Source organism: Bos grunniens, chromosome 23 (genome assembly GCF_055505025.1).
Source record: "Bos grunniens cultivar Pamir isolate PY7600 chromosome 23, Bosgru_T2T1.0, whole genome shotgun sequence".
Classification (NCBI taxonomy): Eukaryota; Metazoa; Chordata; class Mammalia; order Artiodactyla; family Bovidae; genus Bos; species Bos grunniens.
The window spans coordinates 8,072,585-8,092,990 of NC_141187.1; the positions used below are offsets into that span (position 1 = coordinate 8,072,585).

General features: G+C 45.2%; 1 protein-coding gene across 4 annotated transcripts in view; it reads left to right on the forward strand.

Annotated features, from left to right (window-relative positions):
* Nucleotides 1-20,395, forward strand: part of LOC147346543 (uncharacterized) — a 41,438-nt gene extending 21,043 nt beyond the window's left edge. The window contains exons 2-4 of one of the 4 annotated variants that reach the window (XM_086371056.1): nucleotides 3,153-3,244; nucleotides 3,973-4,074; nucleotides 9,588-10,511. In XM_086371056.1, coding sequence (XP_086227182.1) covers nucleotides 3,153-3,244; nucleotides 3,973-4,074; nucleotides 9,588-9,732 — 339 coding nt within the window. In that variant the 3' untranslated portion in view covers nucleotides 9,733-10,511. Of the gene's footprint in view, nucleotides 1-3,152; nucleotides 3,245-3,972; nucleotides 6,559-9,587; nucleotides 11,522-20,177 lie in introns of those variants that run through there. The other 3 variants (XM_086371059.1, XM_086371057.1, XM_086371058.1) reach the window with 3 other exon arrangements.
* The last annotated feature ends 11 nt before the right edge of the window (nucleotides 20,396-20,406 follow it).

Genomic DNA, 20,406 nt, shown 5'->3' on the forward strand with positions numbered 1-20,406 from the left:
CTGCCCCTGGGACGGCTCAGGCTCTGGAATCAGGCCAACACTGGTTCAGACCAGTCACTGGCTCTGAGATCAGGACAGGTTACTTCTTGCTGACATGGTGTCCTTATCTGTGCTGATTCAACGAGGCCATGCATAGAAATTGCCTGGCAGTGAATCAGGCATATGGTAAACACTTACTAGATGTTCCCAACTGATAATACTATTATTATTGTTTTCTCTTCAAATTTGACTTTCTCTTAATAAATATGTAATTACCAGTACCACCTTCTCTGCTCATTAGTCACAGTGATTTCTTTTAAGGGAGAACAAGATATTTCCCTAGAACAATCGGGTGAGAGTTAAAGACAAGAAGGAAAAAAAAAAAAAAGAATATGAGAAATGGGAAAGGGGAATAAAAACAAAAGGTCTACATCTGCGAGATAATGATGATGTGAACAGCGCTGGGAGCAGAGGCAGGGAGGCAGGTGGACTGTCTGCAAAGAGCAGAGGCTGCCTTTTATCCATTTTTCTATTGTGCTAGCAGTCAGGCCCAGGGCCCTTCCATGAATGCACAATGGGCTCTTTCATTCAGTAAATGCTACGCAAACCTATTGAGCACCATCAGGCTTCATTGAGGGTAGGAAGGCTGTGCCTACATTCCAATAAGGCAAGAGAGGCAATCAATGTGTAATATGCAAAGAAATCTACATACGTAAAGTATGAATATATTTTGAAAATGATAACAGGAGACTTTAAAGGAGGGAAAGGGGCTGGAAAGACCCCAAGGAAGGGGTCCTGCTGCCTGAACAAGGGTGGTCAGGACACTGGTCCCGTCCAAGGCTGCCTTCTGCGGGGTGCGGGGTGCGGGGGAGCCGCTGTGGAGGGGTGCAGCCAGGGGGAGTCCACAGGGGATGCTGGAGCAGCCAGTGCTGGCAAGGCAGCTGGCTAGAGTCAGAAACAGCAAGGTAGCTAGGTAGAGGGGAACCATCAGTGATCCATTCCCTAGAGACAGTTCCACAAGATTCTTGCCTCTTTGGCACTCACCCTGAAAGTAGTCAGTGATTATACCTAGAATCTAGAAAAAGTGATACAGATGAATTTGTTTGTGAAGCAGAAATAGAGACACAAATGTAGGGAACAAATTTATGCATACCAAGAGGGGAAGGGGGCGTGCCGTGAGTTGGAAGATCGGGACTGACATATTTACTGATATGTATAAAATAGAAAACTAATGACAATCTACTGTAGAGCACAGGGAACTCTCCTCAGTGCTCTGTGATCATTTAAACGGGAAGGAAATCTAAAAAGAGGGGATGTATGCATACACATAGCTGATTCACTTTCCTGTACAGCAGAAACGAACACAACATTGTAAAGCAACTATACTCCAATAAAAATTAATAAAAACAGAAGCGGCCAATGGATCTTTTCCACACATGGACAGGTACTTTTCACACTGCTGCCTCTGCACTGGGACCTGGAGCCGATGAGTATGCGCGTGAGCCCTGCGGAGTGGAGTCTCCAGAAACACAGGGCACAGACTTGTGGCTGCCAGGGGGAGGGGGATGTGGAGGGGTGGGGGGAGTGTGGGGTTAGTAGGTGCAAACTATTATAGACAGAATTGAAAAACAATGAAATCGTAGTGCGTAGCACAGGATTCAGTGTCTTGGGATAAATCATAATGGAAAAGATATAAAAAAGAATAAATGTATAACTGAGTCCCTTTGCTGTAGAGCAGAAATTAACACATTATAAATCAACTATACTTCAATTATTTTTAAAAAAGATTTCTAAAGAAAACAGAGGAGTTTCCCATTCCCAGCTCCCCTGCTCTCCCAGATGTACACACCCCAACTTTCAAAGCCAGGCATCATGCAGGCTCAGGTCCCCAGGGTAGAGGGGCTCAATATGGGGCTTGAACCCCTAGCTCCTGAGGGAAAACCTTGCCTCTGGGATTTCCCCTCCTGCTTGTGGGTTCCCTCGCTGGGGGTGTGGGTCCTGACTAGACTGCGTGTCTGCCCTGCCACCCATTTTTATGTGCTTTTTTTCCCTTATAACCTTAGTTATGGAAGAGCTGTTTGGCTTCGGGTCGTGCGTTCTCAGAGAGTTGCTCCCTGTGGAATGTAGCCTCAGTGTGTCCACAGGAGGAGGGGAGTTCAGGGCTTCCTACTCTGCCATCCTGATCCTGCCTCATACTTTTTTCTATTTATAACTCACTCTTTTAGATGTATTGTGTGTGTGTGTGTGTGTTTTAGAAATACATTCGTACAGAAGGAACTGAATACGGTGTATAAATAAGTAAAGTTATAGTGGGAGAGTTAAATGGAAAAAAGAAAAAGACGTGTTTGGTTCTTTTTGAAAAACAAATAATCCATAGGGTGATACTTTGGCACCATGGAAGTGCTGTTCCGCGGGGCCCTTTCCCCGAGTGGTTTTAGCATTCATTGATGATCTTTGCCTGCATCGGTTATTTAAACGGGAGCTGCAAAAATGATGCTTTTTCTGGTTCTAGACTTTCTGCTAGATCTGTTAGCTGGCTTGGCTCTAAGAAGAAAGAGCTTTCTCTTGTTAACTGGGGATAAACTAATACCACTGAAATTTTAAAATGTCAGCCTTCAGTGACCACTATTATTTTTACCAGACCTGCTTTGTTATGATTTTATAGATTGTGCTTCGCACAACTTGAGGGGTGAGGTCTGATGAAGTAGTCACTGTAGATTGTATAACTGTTATGACAGTTTTCTGGAGGACAGCAGAAAATCATCTTGCAGAAGGGTCTTCTTTTATAATTTAGACCAAGCTGCACTTGGGCTGGTGGCTGGGACTTATGTACCCTGATCCCTGGCCACTCACCTTCAAAACTTGGAAATCAGCCTCTGGAAACCATTCCAGGGTGTCCCCCAGCTGTGTGCTTCTCCCCACAACTCTGTCCCAGCAGACACGTTTCTTCCTTTCTCAGCTTACCTAACACCCGTCATCATCTATCAGAAGAGCACTGGAGCCACACTGAATTGGTGTTTTCAGAGTGGCGGAAGAAAGGGAAGGTACCTGCCATTCAGTGACCCAGAGATCCCAGATGCCGTCTCCACGGTTCTGAATCTTCTTGCTTCTGTCCTGTGCAAGAGGAAACAGTACCCACAGTTCACATCTGTGCCTCCTTCTATTTCTAACAGACAGTGTGTGCTCAGTGGCCCAGTCGTGTCCGACTCTTTGCGACCCCAGGAACTGTAGCCCACCAGGCTCCTCTGTCCATGAGATTTTCCAGGTAAGAATACTGTAGTGGTTTGCCACTTCCTCCTCCAGGGGAGTCGTCCTAACCCAAGGATCGAACCTGAGTCTCCTGCATCTCCTGCTCTGACAGGCAGTTTCTTTACCACTGAGCTACCTGGGAAGCCCTTCTGCTGCTGCTGCTGCTGCTGCTGCTAAGTTGCTTCAGTCGTGTCCAACTCTGTGCGACCCCATAGACAGCAGCCCACCAGGCTCCCCGGTCCCTGGGAATCTCCAGGCAAGAACACTGGAGTGGGTTGCCATTTCCTTCTCCAATGCATGAAAGGGAAAAGTGAAAGGGAAGTCGCTCAGTCGTGTCCGACCCTTAGCAACCCCATGAATTGCAGCCCACCAGGCTCCTCCGTCCATGGGATTCTCCAGGCAAGAGTACTGGAGTGGGGCGCCATTGCCTTCTCCAGGGAAGCCCTTCTAACTGACTAGAATTCTCCAGAGCTGTACCTCCCACAATTTATTTATAGGTAACCAAAAAAATGATAGGACGTCTCACTCAGAAACCTTTGCCCACCGAGTCAGTGAAATTTAGTAAAAATTAGCTATGGCTACTGGGACGGAGCAAAGTGTCCTGTCACAGGCTCATTAAACATCTGCGGGGTCTACAGCCGCTGTTTGCTTAAAAGCTGTTATGTCCACTTCTTTGTGCTCTGTGTTTTAGCAATTCACAGAGCGATGGAAATTTTCAGCTCTTTCTCTCCCTCTCTTGCCCAGGGAAGCTGTTGCCAATTACAAGCCTTTCCTTGACAAGGTCCTTTTGACCCAGCATGCTGTTGGCAGTCGCCGCCAGGAGGGTTCAGCTGTTTTAGGAACAAGGTGACAGTCAATTGCTTCGATTTCCACTGGCTACCACTTTTGTTGTTAAAACTTTCCCAGGACTTTTGGGGGCGGTTATTTCTTCTTGTTCCATCATGACAATTTCTTTTCTCACCGTGGGAGCTGTCATGTATAATTAAGCTGTGTGCTCCAAACTAAAGTCAGAAGCGGTGATTACATTACCATTCACTGAATGCCACCAACTCTGTCCCTACGGAATGTAGAGAAATTTCGTGCAGTGACTTTCATTTTTTTGCCCTCTTTTAACAAGAACTCAGTTCATACGCTCGTGAAACATTTCACTTTAGAAACTTGAAGACAGGTTTGAACCACCCTGTCTGTATCTTGAAATCCAAGTTTTTCCAACTTAGCACCATTACCACTTTAAATTGGACAACTCTTTGTAGTAGAGGGTGTCTTGTGCCTTGTAAGCTGTTCACCAGCATCCTTGACCCCACCCGCTAGATACCAAGACACCCAGCTCCCAAGCAGTGACGTTCAAAAATGTCTCCAGTTATGTCCAGATGTCCCCTGGGGGACAAAACTGTCTCCAGTTGAGAATCATTGTTCTAAATGATCAAGTATTAATATGGCTGTGTTCAGTTTGATAGCATATGTTTCTTTTTTGACATTTTATTTTTTAATTTATTTTTAACTGGAGGATAATTGCTTTACAATGTCATGTTGGTTTCTGCCATACAACAACATGAGTCAGCCTTAAGTATACATGCGTCCCCTGCCTCTTGAACCTCCCCCCACCCCGCCACCCACCCCTCTAGGTTGTCACAGAGCGCTGGGCTGAGCTCCCTGTGTCATACACAACTTCCCACTAGCCATCTATTTCACATACGGGAATGTACACGTGTCAATGCTGCTCTCTCAGTTCGTCCCACCCTCTCCTTCCCCTGCTGCGTCTGCGTCTCTATTCCTGCCCCGCGAGTAGGTTTATCAGGACCATTTTTCTAGATACCATATATATGCATTAATAAACAGCATTTGTTTTTCTCTTTCTGACTTACTTCACTGTGTATGACAGGCTTCTTGGTTCATCCACCCCACTAGAACTGACTCAGATTCATTCCTTTGTATGCTTGAGTAATATTCCTTTGTGTATATGTACCACAACCTCTTAATCCATTCATCCCTCGATGGACATCTAGGTTGTTCCCATGTCCTGGCTATTGTAAGTAGTGCTGCAGTGAGCTTTAGGGTACATGCGTCTTTTTGAATTATGGTTTTCTCAGGGTATATGCCCAGTAGTGGGATTGTTGGGTCATATAATAGTTTTATTCCTTTTTTTTTTTTTTTTTCAAAAGGCATCTCCATACTGTTCTCCATAGTGGCTGGGTCAATTTACATTCCCACCAACAGTACAAGAGAATTCCCTTTTCTCCACACCCTCTCCAGCATTTGTTGTTTGTAGGTGTTTGATGATGGCCATTCTGACTTGTGTACTCGTTGTAGTTTTGACTTGCATTTCTCTAACAATGAGCAGCGTTGAGCATCCTTGTCTGTGTTCGTTGGCCATCTGTGTGTGACATTTTATTTCTTTCTTTTCCAGTATAGCTTATTACAGGATATTGACGAGTTTCCTGCACTCTACACTAGGGCCTTGTTGCTTATCCGTTCTCTATAGAGTAGTTTGCATCTGCTAATACCAAAGTCCCCTCCGTCCCTCCCGGACTCACATGCCCCTTGGCAGCCACAAGTCTGTTCTCTCTGTATCTGTTTCTGTTTTCTGTTTCACATTCACTCATGTCATATTTTAGACTCCACATATAAGAGATACCATATGGTACTTGTCTTTCCCTTTCTGGCTTACTTCGCTTAGTGTGATCATCTCTAGGTCCGTCCGTGTTGGTGCAGGTGGCATTATTTCATTCTGTCCCATGGTTGAGTAGTATTCCATCGTATATATATTTCTCAAAAAGATACCGCACCTTGTGTATCCACGCATCTGTCCATGGACATTTAGGTTGTCTCCATGCTTGGTTATTATGAATGGTGCAGCTATGGACATCAGGGTGCATGTATCTTTTCGACTTACAGTTTTGTCTTGATATATGTCCAGGAATGGGATTGCTGGATCATATGGCAACTCTATTTTTATCTTTGTTAGCAACTTCCATACTGTTTTCCTCTGTGGCTGCGCTAATTTACATTCCCACCACCAGTGTAGAAAGGCTTCCTTTGCTCCACACCCTCTGGTACGAACATTTCATTGTTTTAGTCTTACCTTTAAAAGCCTCACAAATCTCTGCCTTGCCTAAAGGTATGATAGAAATAAAGTTCTTAATCTTGCTTATTCTTCTAAAGAGTTATCAAAAGTGGTTCCTAATGAGTTAAACCAATTAAAGGGGGGATAGGGAGGGGAATGCTTTTATTCTGTATAATAGACTAAGCACTGCCAGTTCATCACTGTGGGTAACTTTAAAATTACCCGAAGAAATGTGTAAAAAATAAAGAACTCGTGCCATTACGTCATATGATTTGCCTGTTGATTTGTGTTTAAGAGTAAGACATTTTAGAAGCCTAAGTTTACAGCAGTTCTACCACCATTAAGGCTAGTTATTTCAAAGGTTCCCTCTAAGGTAATTATTCCAGGACCTAAGATGACACAATGGCAGAGACTGATGGGATCTTCTGAGCAACCTCAACACATCCCTTTACTGCAGGCGGGACACTGAAACCCCTTGTGGTACAGCGGTGTGTGCGTGTGTGTGTGTGTGTGTGTGCATGTGTCTGTGTGTGTGTGTATGTTGTGTTCCTGTGTGTCTGTATATGAATGTGTGTGCCTGCATTTACGTGTATGTATGTGCATGCATGTGTGACTATGTCTACATGAATTGTGTGTGTGTGTGTGTTCCTTGCTCTCCTGCTTCGCGAGCATTCTCTTCCCTGCCTGGCTCTGCTCACCTGACTGTTGTGGATCTCAGGAGGCTGAGCTGCTTTTCCTTTGCTTCCCTGAAATGTTCCCCTAGTACAGTGATTCCAGCCCACCGTGACTTCTTCCACCCTTAAATCCTCAGTGCGTGTCCCCTACAACAGCATCTCACCATTTTCTTGGAATGTTTCATGGGTGTTATACAAAAATGGGTTCCAGGTTCAAACAAATAGGGAATTCAGTGTTAACAAAAGGTCTGCAGATTACACTGCTGCAAGACCCCCAGCCTTCATATGCTAAGGAGAGTCTTCACCTGCATGGGGAGTCTCCAAGGAAACACTCACACAAGGGCTCCACGAGTGTTTTCCCAACTGAATCCACTCTGCGACACTTCACAGAATATCTGACGGAACTGGAATTTCTGAGAAGAGTTTCTATACAGCTCATGTGACACTCAGCATATGCTATGTTATATTTTTATCTCTGCGTTTCACTTCACCTTCCCTACAACATATGGGAAATTCCAAGGCAAGAATAAAATTCTAGCCATAGGAAAGTGAAAGTCACTCAGATCAGATCAGATCAGATTAGTCGCTCAGTCATGTCCGACTCTTTTCGACCCCATGAATCGCAGCACACCAGGCATCCCTGTCCATCACCAACTCCCAGAGTTCACTCAGACTCACGTCCATCAAGTCAGTGATGCCATTCAGCCATCTCATCCTCTGTCGTACCCTTCTCCTCCTGCCCCCAATTCCTCCCAGCATCAGAGTCTTTTCCAATGAGTCAACTCTTCGCATCAGGTGGCCAAAGTACTGGAGTTTCAGCTTTAGCATCATTCCTTCCAAAGAAATCCCGGGGCTGATCTCCTTCAGAATGGACTGGTTGGATCTCCTTGCAGTCCAAGGGACTCTCAAGAGTCTTCTCCAACACCACAGTTCAAAAGCATCAATTCTTCGGCGCTCAGCCTTCTTCACAGTCCAACTCTCACATCCATACATGACCACAGGAAAAACCATAGCCTTGACTAGACGAATCTTTGTTGGCAAAGTAATGTCTCTGCTTTTAAATATGCTATCTAGGTTGGTCATAACTTTCCATTTGCGACCCCATGGACTATACAGTCCATGGAATTCTCTAGGCCAGAATACTGGAGTGGGTAGCCTTACCCTTCTCCAGGGGATCTCCCCAACCCAGGGATCAAACCCAGGTTTCGCACTTTCCAGGTGGATTCTTTACGAGCTGAGCCACCAAGGAAGCCCATATACACAGGAGGTGCTCTGTAAATGTGCCGATGTTGAAAAAGCAAACCCACTGCGGAGCTGACCTTTGATTAGGGGGCCCCACAGATGGCTGTGCAGGTTGAGACAGTTTTAAGGGGTGACATTCACCTCCAACATGAGGAGTGCTTTCCCAGGCAGTGCACAACCTGGGCAAACACACCCAGGGCCCCCATCTTCCAGCCCCTGCACCTGGGAGCTGTGTTCTCTTCACACCCACCAGAACCTGGAAATCTTCACACACAGCAAATATTTACACACTCTTGTGTCTTCTGTTCACACAAAGCCATCGGTCAGAACCACATCCTTTATAAAGATTCTGTGCAAGAAGCAGCAGAGGGGGTTTGAGTCCCACACCATCAGCGAACTTTCCGAGAGTTACGCGTTAGACCTTTCTGTCCTCCTGAAGGCACTCTCCAGCTCTGCCACTAGTGTGGGCATTGTCTTCTCTGTCTTTCTAGAAGCACTCTGACTTTCCTCTCTGTCATAATTTGCTCCACCAAACCACTGTGACAAAGCACAGAAAAAGGAAGCAAACAGCCAGGCCACCCCAGAAAGTCTTTATGACTTCAAGGAGGAACAACCAGTGTTTGACGGGTTGGGAGATTGAAGCGGGAACATCTGCAAAACAAACCAACATGGAAAACAATGTCTATGGTTCATTTAAAAATATCTGTACACATCAGCGGGCTCAAGTTACGTCATGAGATAACGTGTGTGCCATGTATATGGTTCCTGCACTTAACTGGGGAATATGGTATGGTGCTCGTCATTGCCCATCTCAGGCCTTCAGCAGCTAAGATGCAACTAGCAGCTCCGTGTGCTCTGAGCACCCCCAGCAAGAAAACTGCGGCGGGGCTGGCAGAACCTTTCAAAGGGCAGCCTGCGGGGTGGTCCTTTCCACGAGCAGAAAACCTGAGGGTCGATGTACAATTTTCCATGACGCCATCTGGTGGGTGGGCGATGGGAGTCTGCAGGAGGCAGGATCAGCTGATTTCCTGCCCCCCTGAGTCCAGAAAACAATGCTCTCATGCAGCTGTGGTTAAAGGCTAGTGACCAGTGGAGAGGGCAAGTCCAGGCTCAGGAAAGCCCTTTCTTTAACAGAAACAGGGTCAGAAGCCAACCAGAGCAGGCCCACCCTTCAGCTCGGAACTGCTGAGAGGCGTTGGAGTCTTTGGACCATTTTATGAAGCAGTTTTCAGTCAAATCCTAGAGCTTTCCCAGAAGGAAGAGCTTTGATTCCCGCCCCGCCACTCCCACCCCTGTGTTATGTTAGGTACTTGTTTCTCTACTCTGTGTGTGTATGTGTTATTTGCTCAGTCATGTCTGACTCTTCTGTAACCCACCAGACACCTCTGTCCATGGGACTCTCCACGAAAGAATACTGCAATGGGTTGCCATGCCCTTCTCCAGGGGATCTTCCGGACCCAGCTATCAAACCCAGGTCTTCTGCATTGCTGGCAAGTTCTTTACCGTCTGAGCCAGAGTTACTGAGTGCAAAATACAAAAAGCTGGTAAAACATACCATCTTGAGCCAGTGAAGTCCTGAGCCAACAATTAGCACAAATCTGCAGAGAAATCTTCTTAAGCCTTTCAGTTATCCACAGGCCGACTTGAGCTCCTGTGGACACGCTCAGATAAGACTCTCTTGCATTTTAACTGTATTCACGTGCCAAGGGACCATGCATGGCTGACATGGAATTGCTGCAAGCTTGTCTAAAGATGGAAACCATCACACACTGACAAAGCTCTCCTGCCCTCTTCCAGAATGAGCCCGTGGAGCTGCGATGCCAGACTCCCTGACACATAGAACATTAGAAATTTTCAGGAACGCAGGGCTTGTAAAGTTTGGATGCCATTTGCCGGACCCTCTGGAATTCTGCGGTTCCTTCCAAAGATGCTGGCTGTGTCCTTAGGATGTGTTCTTTAGTGCCACGGGTTCTACTTCCTGCCTCTTGAGTTTGTACTCTCCTCTCCAGCTCTGTGGGATTCTGAAGGGTTTAAATCTGGTCAGCATGGCATACAAGACAGCAGAGTGATAATGTGGTTCGTTCCAATAGCAGGAGATAAATTTTTTTCTGGTAAAACGAGTTATGCTAGTGTGTGAAAGAATATTTAGAAGGTATGAAATAACTTTGAGAAAGGATGAAAGCATAGTTTTTAAAGTGCCTGTATCTCCACTGTGCTGTGCTTAGTCGCTCAGTCATGTCTGACTCTTTGCAACACCATGGACTGTAGTCCGCCAGGGTCCTCTGTCCATGAGGATTCTCCAGGTAAGAATACTGAAGTGGGTTGCCATGCCCTCCTCCAAGGGATCTTCCCAACCCAGATATCGAACCCAGGTCTCCCGCATTGCAGGCAAATTGTTTACCATCTGAGCCTCCGGGAAACCCATATCTCCACTATTCTGAGATCAATCAATTCAATCTTTTCTCTTGTGGAAATTTGTAATTAGTTGTACTTAAGATACAAACAACTGGAGGAGGGACAGAAGCTACAGGTACACGGAGAAACACAGAGACACAGAAAGAACCAGGATGTCGGTCAAGCACCGAAACAGGGGACGAAGTAGCTCTCATGCTAAGTTATCTCGATCCCGAGTGTGGTCTGTACACCGGCTGCGGCATCACCAGGAATTTGTTGGAAATGCAGAACCTCAGGCCAAATCTCCAACAAACCTGCTGAGTTGGAATCTGCATTCAGAAAACATCCCTCAGTGATTCACGCGCTAGAACGTGAGCAGTTCTGCCCCGGGTGACCCGAGGCCGCAGCTGCGATGAGCCCAGAGCAGCCTTCATCCTGCTGAGGCTGATGGTGCCCACCTTCCGTGTACCCTGAATCTTGCTCCCAAGTCACAAGTTTATAAAGGGAAAGCTGGAACCCCAACAGGAGTCTGCCAGTCTGGTCTGGCTAGATCACTGTGATGTTCTATTTCTAGCCATTTATCCAGAAACACATACGGTTGCCAAGAAAACAAATCAAATGGTTAGAGGGTTGGACCTTTTGGTTCCAGGAAGAGGAGAGGGGCTGGAGGTTGAGTCAGTCACCAGTGACCAATGATTTGATCAGTTGCGCCGATGCCACGAAGCCTCCATGAAAACCCCAAAGGACCGGGTCCAGGGAGCTTCTGGTTGGTGAACATGTGGCAATGTGGGGAGGGTAAACTTCTCAGGGAGCATGGGTGTCCCACACCCTTTCCCACATACCTTACCCTCTGCATTGCCTTCCTCTGTCTGTTCCTGAGTTACAGTCTTTTGTAATAAACGGGTGGCCATAAAGTGTTTCTCTGAGTTCTCTGAGCAAATTAATAGAACCCACAAGCTGAGGTCATTGGAACCTTTGATCTCCAGTGGGCCAGGCCAAAGGCTGGATGTTTGATTGGCATCTGAAGTGGGGAGGGACACCATCTCCAGGTAACTAGGTCAGAATTGTGTTGAATTGTAGGACACTCAGCTGGTGTCCAGAGAATTACCTGTTAGTGGGGGGCAGGGGTAACTTTTGCCCCATGCTGAAAAACTTGGTCCAGAACCCACTATTACGATCTTACTTACCTTAACAGGGAACTTTCAGTATCTGTTTACAAAGCAGTTGTTAATACTACTTTGAACTGTTCTTTGCACCATTTAGGATTATATTAAATGCTTACCAAAATAGACTTGATGTCACCCTACATGACTAATTTCTCCTGGCTTTGTCTGACTCTCAAGATTGGCTTTTATTATTGTATGAAAATATAACAGTAAGGTCGTAGTAAACATTTCTAAGAAACTCACAGAAAATAGGTATAAAGTGCTTGAGTTGAAAGATCAGCAGTTCCCTACTAGTAGGCTCAGGGCTCAGGCAGACCAAGGTTTTATTCTGACTTCACTAATCACTTTCAGAAGTTACAAGATGCAGAGGCAATGATGGTAGCTATCAGATCAGTGGTTCCTAAGCTTTGCTGAATTTCCTAAGCTTTCCTAAGCTATGGTCCCCAGAAATTCCTGGGGAGCTTGTCGATCCCCATTGTCCCTGACCAATTAAATCAGTTTGTCTGGGGGCAGGGCCAAGCAGGAGCAGACGTTAAAGATTTGCAGGTGATTGAAAGAGTGAGCAAAGCAGGGGCCCTGTTCTACTGAGCGGTGCATTCCTAGGACAGCAAATGACAGGCTCCTGGTTACCTGCTTTGTAAATCCCTGCAACTAGAGAAAGCCTGCACACTGCAGATGAAGACCCAGCACAGCCAAAAACAAACTGATGGCTGATCAACAGATAAATGAATAAATAAGATATGGTACTTATATACAATGGAATATTATTCAGCCGTAAAAAAGAATGAAATTTCGCCACTTGCAGCAACATGGACGGACCTAAAGATGACTGTGATAAGTGAAGTCAGTCAGAAAGAGAAAGACATATCAACCTCATATGACACCACTTATGTGTGGAATCTAATGTATGAAACAAGTAAACACATATAAAACAGAAACAGAGTCACAAACATGGAGAACAGACTTGCTGTGGTTGCCAAGGTGAGGGGCAGGGATGGGCTGGGAGCTTGGGATTAGCAGATACGAACTCTGAGTGCATAAACAAGGGATTCCCTGGTAGCTCAGTTGGTAAAGAATCCACCTGCAATGCAGATCCCGGTTTGACTCCTGGGTCAGGAAGATCTGCTGGAGGAGGGATCGGCTACCCACTCCAGGATTCTTGGGCTTCCCTGGTGGCTCAGCGGGTAAAGAATCCGCCCACAATGCGGCAGACCTGGATTTGATCCCTGGGTTGGGAAGATCTCCTGGAGAAGGGAAAGGCTACCCACTCCAGTATTCTGGCCTGGAGAATTCCACGGACTGTATAGTCCATGGAGTCGCAAGGAGTCGGACATGACTGAGAAAACTTCACTTTCCTACTGTATTGCACAGGAAACTATATTCAGTATCCTGTGATAAACCTTAATGGAAAAGAATACATATATCTATATAATATATATCTGAATCCCTTTGCTGTTACAGAAGAAATTAGCACAACATTGTAAATCAACTGTACTTCAATAAAATAATTTTTTTTAAAAAACTCTGCTTACAACAGTTTATAGACCTCCAGAATCCCACACACTTGAACTCCCTGCATCCCTGGTAGATAAAACTTGAGTCTAAAGCAGTCACTGAGATCTTAAAGTGCGTATGAAACTTCACCTCGTTTTCAGAATGGATCGGAGAGTAGAGTGGGATTCTAAAAGGGTCCTGGTGGCAGTTTAATTAAAAGGCTAAACCAAAAATAGTTTGACAAGGACACAGCAAAGATGTCTATTTAGGCCTTTACACACGAGTCTCGGAGAAGTGTTTTGACTAGCACTTTGCTTTCCCTACTTCTTTCCTGGTGTTGTGAATTTCTTTAAACTTTTTTTAAAAAGCTTTAAATAGATCTATGATCAGAATGACCTTGAACTATAACAGAACAAGAGAATCATGCCTATTACCACAAATACCCAGGCCCTGTCTAAAATAGATCAGGCAATCTTTTTAGGAAGAAAGAAATTAAAAAAAAAAAATCTTGCTTTCATGGGCTCCACACCCAGACAACTAGTTCTGTTATCGAGCCATAAAGCACCAGGGGAGAAGCAGGACGTCAAAGGCACCATGAATATGCATGCCTGGGTGTGGAACTGGAAAAGATGCACGCATTAGCTCTGGCTCACAAAGCCAAATTAATGGTGACTGGCAGTTACAAAAACACTTTCTATGGTTTCCCTGCCTTTGGCGATTTGAGTCATAATCTATTTTACGCTTAGTATTTGGGGCATAATAATTTTCCTTATTTACATTCTGTTTTATTCCATGCAAAATGTAAAATGGATTATACAGATATACAGGCCATGGAAGAAAACACAATTTTGAATAAAAGAATGAAGGACATAAGCCAAATGAGAAATAGGTGGGAAAACGATGAGATATAAGTCAAAAGCTGTACGTTCATGGTATCTGAGACTTGAGAGCCACTGAGACAGTGGCTACTCACTCAGCTCTACCTTTTATTGTATGAAAACAAGTGGTATATTCACAGTCTGCTTAAATGAAAATGTCTGGAACTGAGACCAGAGGGGAAAATGCCTCCAGCATTGTCAAAAAGAAGACCTTGTAAAAACTTGAAAAAATTCTTTCAACGTCTGTACAATCCAGAGTTTTGTAGAATTACAGCATCATTCAAGTCATCGAAGCACAAGTTTCAAGGATGGGCAGACAAAACACATTGTTAAAAAATACATGTGTATTTTATTCACTGCAAATGATTACTGGAGCTGCCAAGACTCTGTCCCGACCTTGACCCCTCTGTGGCCAGATTCTGGTACAGCTCAGTGACCAAGGGTCTATGCCTCTATATAACCAGCCCTCAGCCAAGGCACTGGTTATAAAAACTGTACACAATCTTGTAATATTTCTAACGTATTTCTCAGCGAGTCAATAAAAATATAGTGAAGATTAGAAATGGAATAACTATCCATTCTCTGCCCGCTCCTTAGGTAGAACTTCAGCCTGTGATACCCAGGCTGACAACTTTTCAAGGCAGATAATATCTTAAAAATTATTAGGAGTATCAATTCAAATCAGTCGCTCAGTTGTGTCCAACTCTTTGAGACACCATGAACTGCAGCACGCCAGGCTTCCCTGTCCATCACCACCTCCTGGAGTTTACTCAAACTCATGTCCATTGAGTTGGTGATGCCATCCAACCATCTCATCCTCTGTTGTCCCCTTCTCCTCCCGCCTTCAATCTTTCCCAGCATCAGGTCTTTTCCAGTGAGTCAGTTCTTCTCATCAGGTGGCCAAAGTATTGGACCTTCAGCTTCAGCATCAGTCCTTCCAGTGAATATTCAGGACAGAGGTCTTTTATGATTGACTGGTTTGATCTCCTTGCAGTCCAAGGACTCTCAAGAGTCTTCTCCAACACCACAGTTCAAAAGCATCAGTTCTTTGGCACTCAGCTTTATTTATAGTCCAGCTCTCACATTCATACATCCCTACTGGAAAAACCATAGCTTTGACTATAGGGACCTTTGTTGGCAAAGTAATGTCTCTGCTTTTGAATATGCTATCTCGGTTGGTCATAACTTTCCTTCCAAGGAGCAAGCATCTTTTAATTTCATGGCTGCAGTCACCATCTGCAGTGATTTTGGAGCCCAAGAAAATAAAGTCTGTCACTGTTTCCACTGTTTCCCCATCTATTTGCCATGAAGTGATGGGACCAGATGCCATGATCTTAGTTTCTGACTGTTGAGTTTTAGGCCAACTTTTTCTAGGATTATAATTTTTTTTTTAAAAATTTCACCCAGAGAGGCCTCACTCACAGGACCAACAGAATCCATTCTGGACAAGAATTTGAGCCTGCCACCTTTGGGGGGGGTTTATCATTAATTTGGACTTCCCTGGTGGCTCAGACGGTAAGGCGTCTACCTACAATGCGGGAGACCTGGGTTCAATCCCTGGGTCAGGAAGATTTCCTGGAGAAGGAATTGGCAACCCACTCCAGTATTCTTGCCTGGAAAATCCCATGGACGGAGGAGCCTGGTAGGCTACAGTTCGTGGGGTCGAAAAGAGTCGGACACGACTGAGCGACTTCACTCACTCACTCACTCACTATCATTAATTTATTGCTTTTTCTAATGAAGTATAGTTGATTTAGAATGTTGTATTAATAAGTGAAAGTGGAGAGTGAAAAAGTTGGCTTAAAGCTCAACATTCAGAAAACGAAGATCATTGCATCCGGTCCCACCACTTCATGGGAAATAGATGGGGAAACAGTGGAAACAGTGTCAGACTTTATTTTTCTGGGCTCCAAAATCACTACAGATGGTGATTGCAGCCATGAAATTAAAAGACGCTTGCTCCTTGGAAGGAAAGTTATGACCAACCGAGATAGCATATTCAAAAGCAGAGACATTACTTTGCCAACAAAGGTCCATCTAGTCAAGGCTATGGTTTTTCCTGTGGTCATGTATGGATGTAAGAAGTGGACTGTGAAGAAGGCTGAGCGCAGAAGAATTGATGCTTTTGAACTGTGGTGTTGGAGAAGACTCTTGAGGGTCCCTTGGACTACAAGGAGATCCAACCAGTCCATTGTGAAGGAGATCAGCCCTGGGATTTCTTTGGAAGGAATGATGCTAAAGCTGAAACTCCAGTACTTTGGCCACCTGATGCGAAGAGTTGACTCATTGGAAAAGACTCTGATGCTGGGAGGGATTGGGGGCAGGAGGAGAAGGGGACGACAGAGGATGAGATGGCTGGATGGCATCAGTGACTCGATGCACATGAGTTTGGGTGGACTCCGGGAGTTGGTGATGGACAGGGAGGCCTGGTGTGCTGCGATTCATGGGGTCACAGAGTTGGACACGACTGAGTGACTGAGCTGATCTGATCTGATTAATTTCAGGCATACAGCAAAGTGATTCAGTCATATGTATATATATATATATATATAGGAGGAGGAAATGGCAACCCAGTCCAGTATTCTTGCCTGGAAAATTCCACGGACAGAGGAGCCTGGAGTCCTACAGTTCATGGAGTCGCAAAGAGTTGGCTGTGGCTGAGCACGCACACACACTCTCTTTCAGACCCTTTCCCATGTGGGTTGCTCCACAATGCTGAGTACAGTTCCCTGTGCTGTACAGTGGGCCTCAGTCCACCACCTTTGAACCAATCTCTGCTGGTGGGAAATCTCTCCCAGGTGCCTCATCGAGTTGGAAGTGGGATTTTTTGTTTTGATTTTTTCATCGACAGTGTTTCACAAGCGTGTCACTTTTATTATTTCTGCAACTTTTCATACTATTTGTACTGTTATTAACAGTAGCTGACTTGGAGCTGACTTTTAAATCTTGCTCATCTTACATGAAAATATTTGTAACATTACACTTGTAAGAGATTTTTTTTTTCCCCTAACACACATGAAAGACATGGTATTTTTAAAACTGTCTCCAAAAACCACCTAAAACTGTCTCACCCCCCACACTGCAGAAATCACAACTTAAAGCCTATGAAAGCACTTTAGAGGCAGCGTAGCATAGCGGTTTGAAACTAGGGGTTCTAGGAACAGACTGCCAAGGTCCAGACCCCAGATGTGACTCTCAACATTGAGCAGGTCACTGAGTCTTTCTGTGCCTCAGCATGCTCATCTGTAAAATGGACTGACAGCACCATGAATTTAACGTATACAAGATGCTTTTTTTCCCCCAGCCGCACCACTTGGCTCGCAGGATCTTAGTTCCTCTACCAGGGACTGAACCACAGCCCTGGTAGTGAAAGTGCTGAGTTCTAAGCACTGGACCGCCAGGGAAGTCCCAGTATACATACAGCACTTCTAACAGGGTTTGGTGCATAGTAAGTCCTGGGTCGGGAAGACCTGCTGGAGGAGGGACAGGCTACCCACTCCAGTATTCTTGGGCTTTGCTGGTGGCTCAGCTGGTAAAGAATCTGCCTGCAATGCGGGAGACCTGAGTCCAACCCCCGGGTTGGCAAGATCCCCTGGAGAAGGGAACAGCTACCCACTCTAGTATTCTGGCCTGGAGGATTCCACGGACTGTAAACAACTTTCACCGTCAGTTCTTTCAAGTGCTGTGTGCTGTGACTGAATGAAGTCGCTCAGTCGTGTCCGACTCTTTGCAACCCCATGGACACCAAGCTCCTCCGTCCATGGGATTTTCTAGGCAAGAGTGCTGGAGTGGGTTGCCTTTTCCTTCTCCAGGGAACTTCCCAACCCAGGGATCGAACTCAGGTCTCCCACATTGTAGACAGACGCTTTACTATCTGAGCCACTGCTGCTGCTGGTAAGTCCGACTCTGTGTGACCCCATAGATGGCAGCCCACCAGGCTCCCCATCCCTGGGATTCTCCAGGCAAGAACAGTGGAGTGGGCTGCCATTTCCTTGTGGTTCTGTCTGAGCCACAGAACACAGTAAATAAGATAGCCTTTGCTCTAGAAAGGTCTGGACTGCCAACTCTGAAAAGGTGGAGAAAGTGAGCTTTTTCATAACCCCAGAACAAACTCTTTCCTGGTTCTTACCCAGCTCCTTCTTCAGATGAGTTGTGCTCATAGCCTCCTGTCCTATCAAAGCTAACGTGCAAGTTTATGCCCTTACCTGTGGATCTGTCCCATCCTAAATTTTCCGAGTTAGTACAATATTCATAATGACATTTACACTTTTAATTTTGGGGAGCTGTTTGTGATTTAGGGGTGAGTGGCAGGAGTAAAGGAGATGGGGGAGGGGAGGAGGCAGGAAGGACAGAGGATGGAGGTGGAGGCCAGGCCCGAGGTCCTCAGTCCAGCCATCGAGCTTCAGAAGGTGTCACAGGGCTCAAGGAAGGTGCACAAGTGGCCCCCATGAGTAGAAGGACGATTAATTTATTTTCTTCTTTCTCCTTTTCTGTATTTACTGAGTTTTCTACAGTGAACAAGTGTTGCTTTTATAGTAAGAAAAAAAAATTAATAAAACGTGTCCTTGGAAAACTCCAAACAACAAGTTGTTCAGGGAGGAAGGAATTCAAATTAACAGCAACTGAGTATAAAAAAGAGAAAACTCTGACAGGGTAAAACTTTATGCTTATTCACTCATGAAAGACCACCAAGAATCTCAAACGCATAGCTCAGAGAAGGTCTGGGCCTCAGAACAACTTTGCCCCTGCTCTCTGGCAGGTACTAGGAGTTTCCAGAGGAGCCAAGTGCTCGTACAGCCCCCTCTATTTTTCAATCACAAAATTCCTCTCTAGCCCCCACCACCCTTCTCAACGCTTTTCTCTTTTTCCTTCATCTCTGTTTTCTGTACTAAACCCAACATTCCATCAGGTTCATGCTCAGGACTGTCCAGCTCTCTGCAACATTTTGGACTTCCTGCCATGCTCTTCAGCCCATGGGATGTTTCAGGCAAGAATACTGCAGTGCCTTGCCATTTTCTCCTCCAGGGGATCTTCGCAACCCAGGGATCAAACCCAAGTCTGCTTTGTCTCCTGCGTTGCAAGCAGATTCTTTACATGCGGAGTTACTGCTGCTGCTGCTGCTAAGTTGCTTCAGTCATGTCCGACTCTGTGCGACCCCATGGACTGTAGCCTACCAGGCTCCCCCGTCCCTGGGATTCTCCAGGCAGGAACACTGGAGTGGGTTGCCATTTCCTTCTCCAATGCATGAAAGTGAAAAGTGAAAGTGAAGTCGCTCAGTCGTGTCCAACTCTGTGCGACCCCGTGGACTGCAGCCCAGCCCGCCAGGCTCCCCCGTCCCTCCAGGCAAGGACACTGGAGCGGGTTGCCCAGATCCAGCATTCACCTATCAGTGTTTCGGTTAATGAGAGTCCTTTTTTAAACAACCGTATATCTGTCAACTTTCTTTTTTTCTTTTTTTATTCAATAGAGTTTAGTTTATTTTTTTTTAACTGAAAGAAGAGTTGATTTACCATGATTCAGGTGTACATCACTTTGATGTACACCTATATATAATATATATTTATTTATTTATACAATGATTCTGGTATGTGTGTGTGTGTACATATTCTTTTTCAGAGTCTTTTCCAATATAGGTTATTACAAGATATTGAATAGTCTTAAAGAACAGCACAAGTTTTACTTTCCTGTTTGAAAAATCGTATTATTCATACAAGAAACATGTGAAAACAAACTCCCTATTTGATCAGATGAAAAGGGTGAGGCTTATCAAGAATGATGACACGCACTTCTTCAGTTACTCATTTCTCCTATTTTTGCATCCAACCCTGAGTCCAAAATGAAATAACCCCATCTTCCTATTTTTTCATTGATATTTTAAGAAATCTATTAATAGAGAACAGCTAAATTGCATGAATCTTAGAGAGCACCTTGTATTTCCCTTAGCAAAATCTTCCAGGAGAGCTGCAATCAGCTGCTAAACTAGCCTCCTATTTAGACTTTTTAATTTTTTTTTAATTTTTGTTTTTGTTTGTTTTAGGCATGGTTTGCAGGATCTTAGTTCCCTGCTGCTGCTGCTGCTAAGTCACTTCAGTCGTGTCCAACTCTGTGCGACCCCATAGACGGCAGCCCACCAGGCTCCCCTGTCCCTGGGATTCTCCAGGCAAGAACACTGGAGTGGGTTGCCATTTCCTTCTCCAATGCATGAAAGTGAAAAGTGAAAGTGAAGTCGCTCAGTCGTACCCGACTCCTAGTGACCCCATGGACTG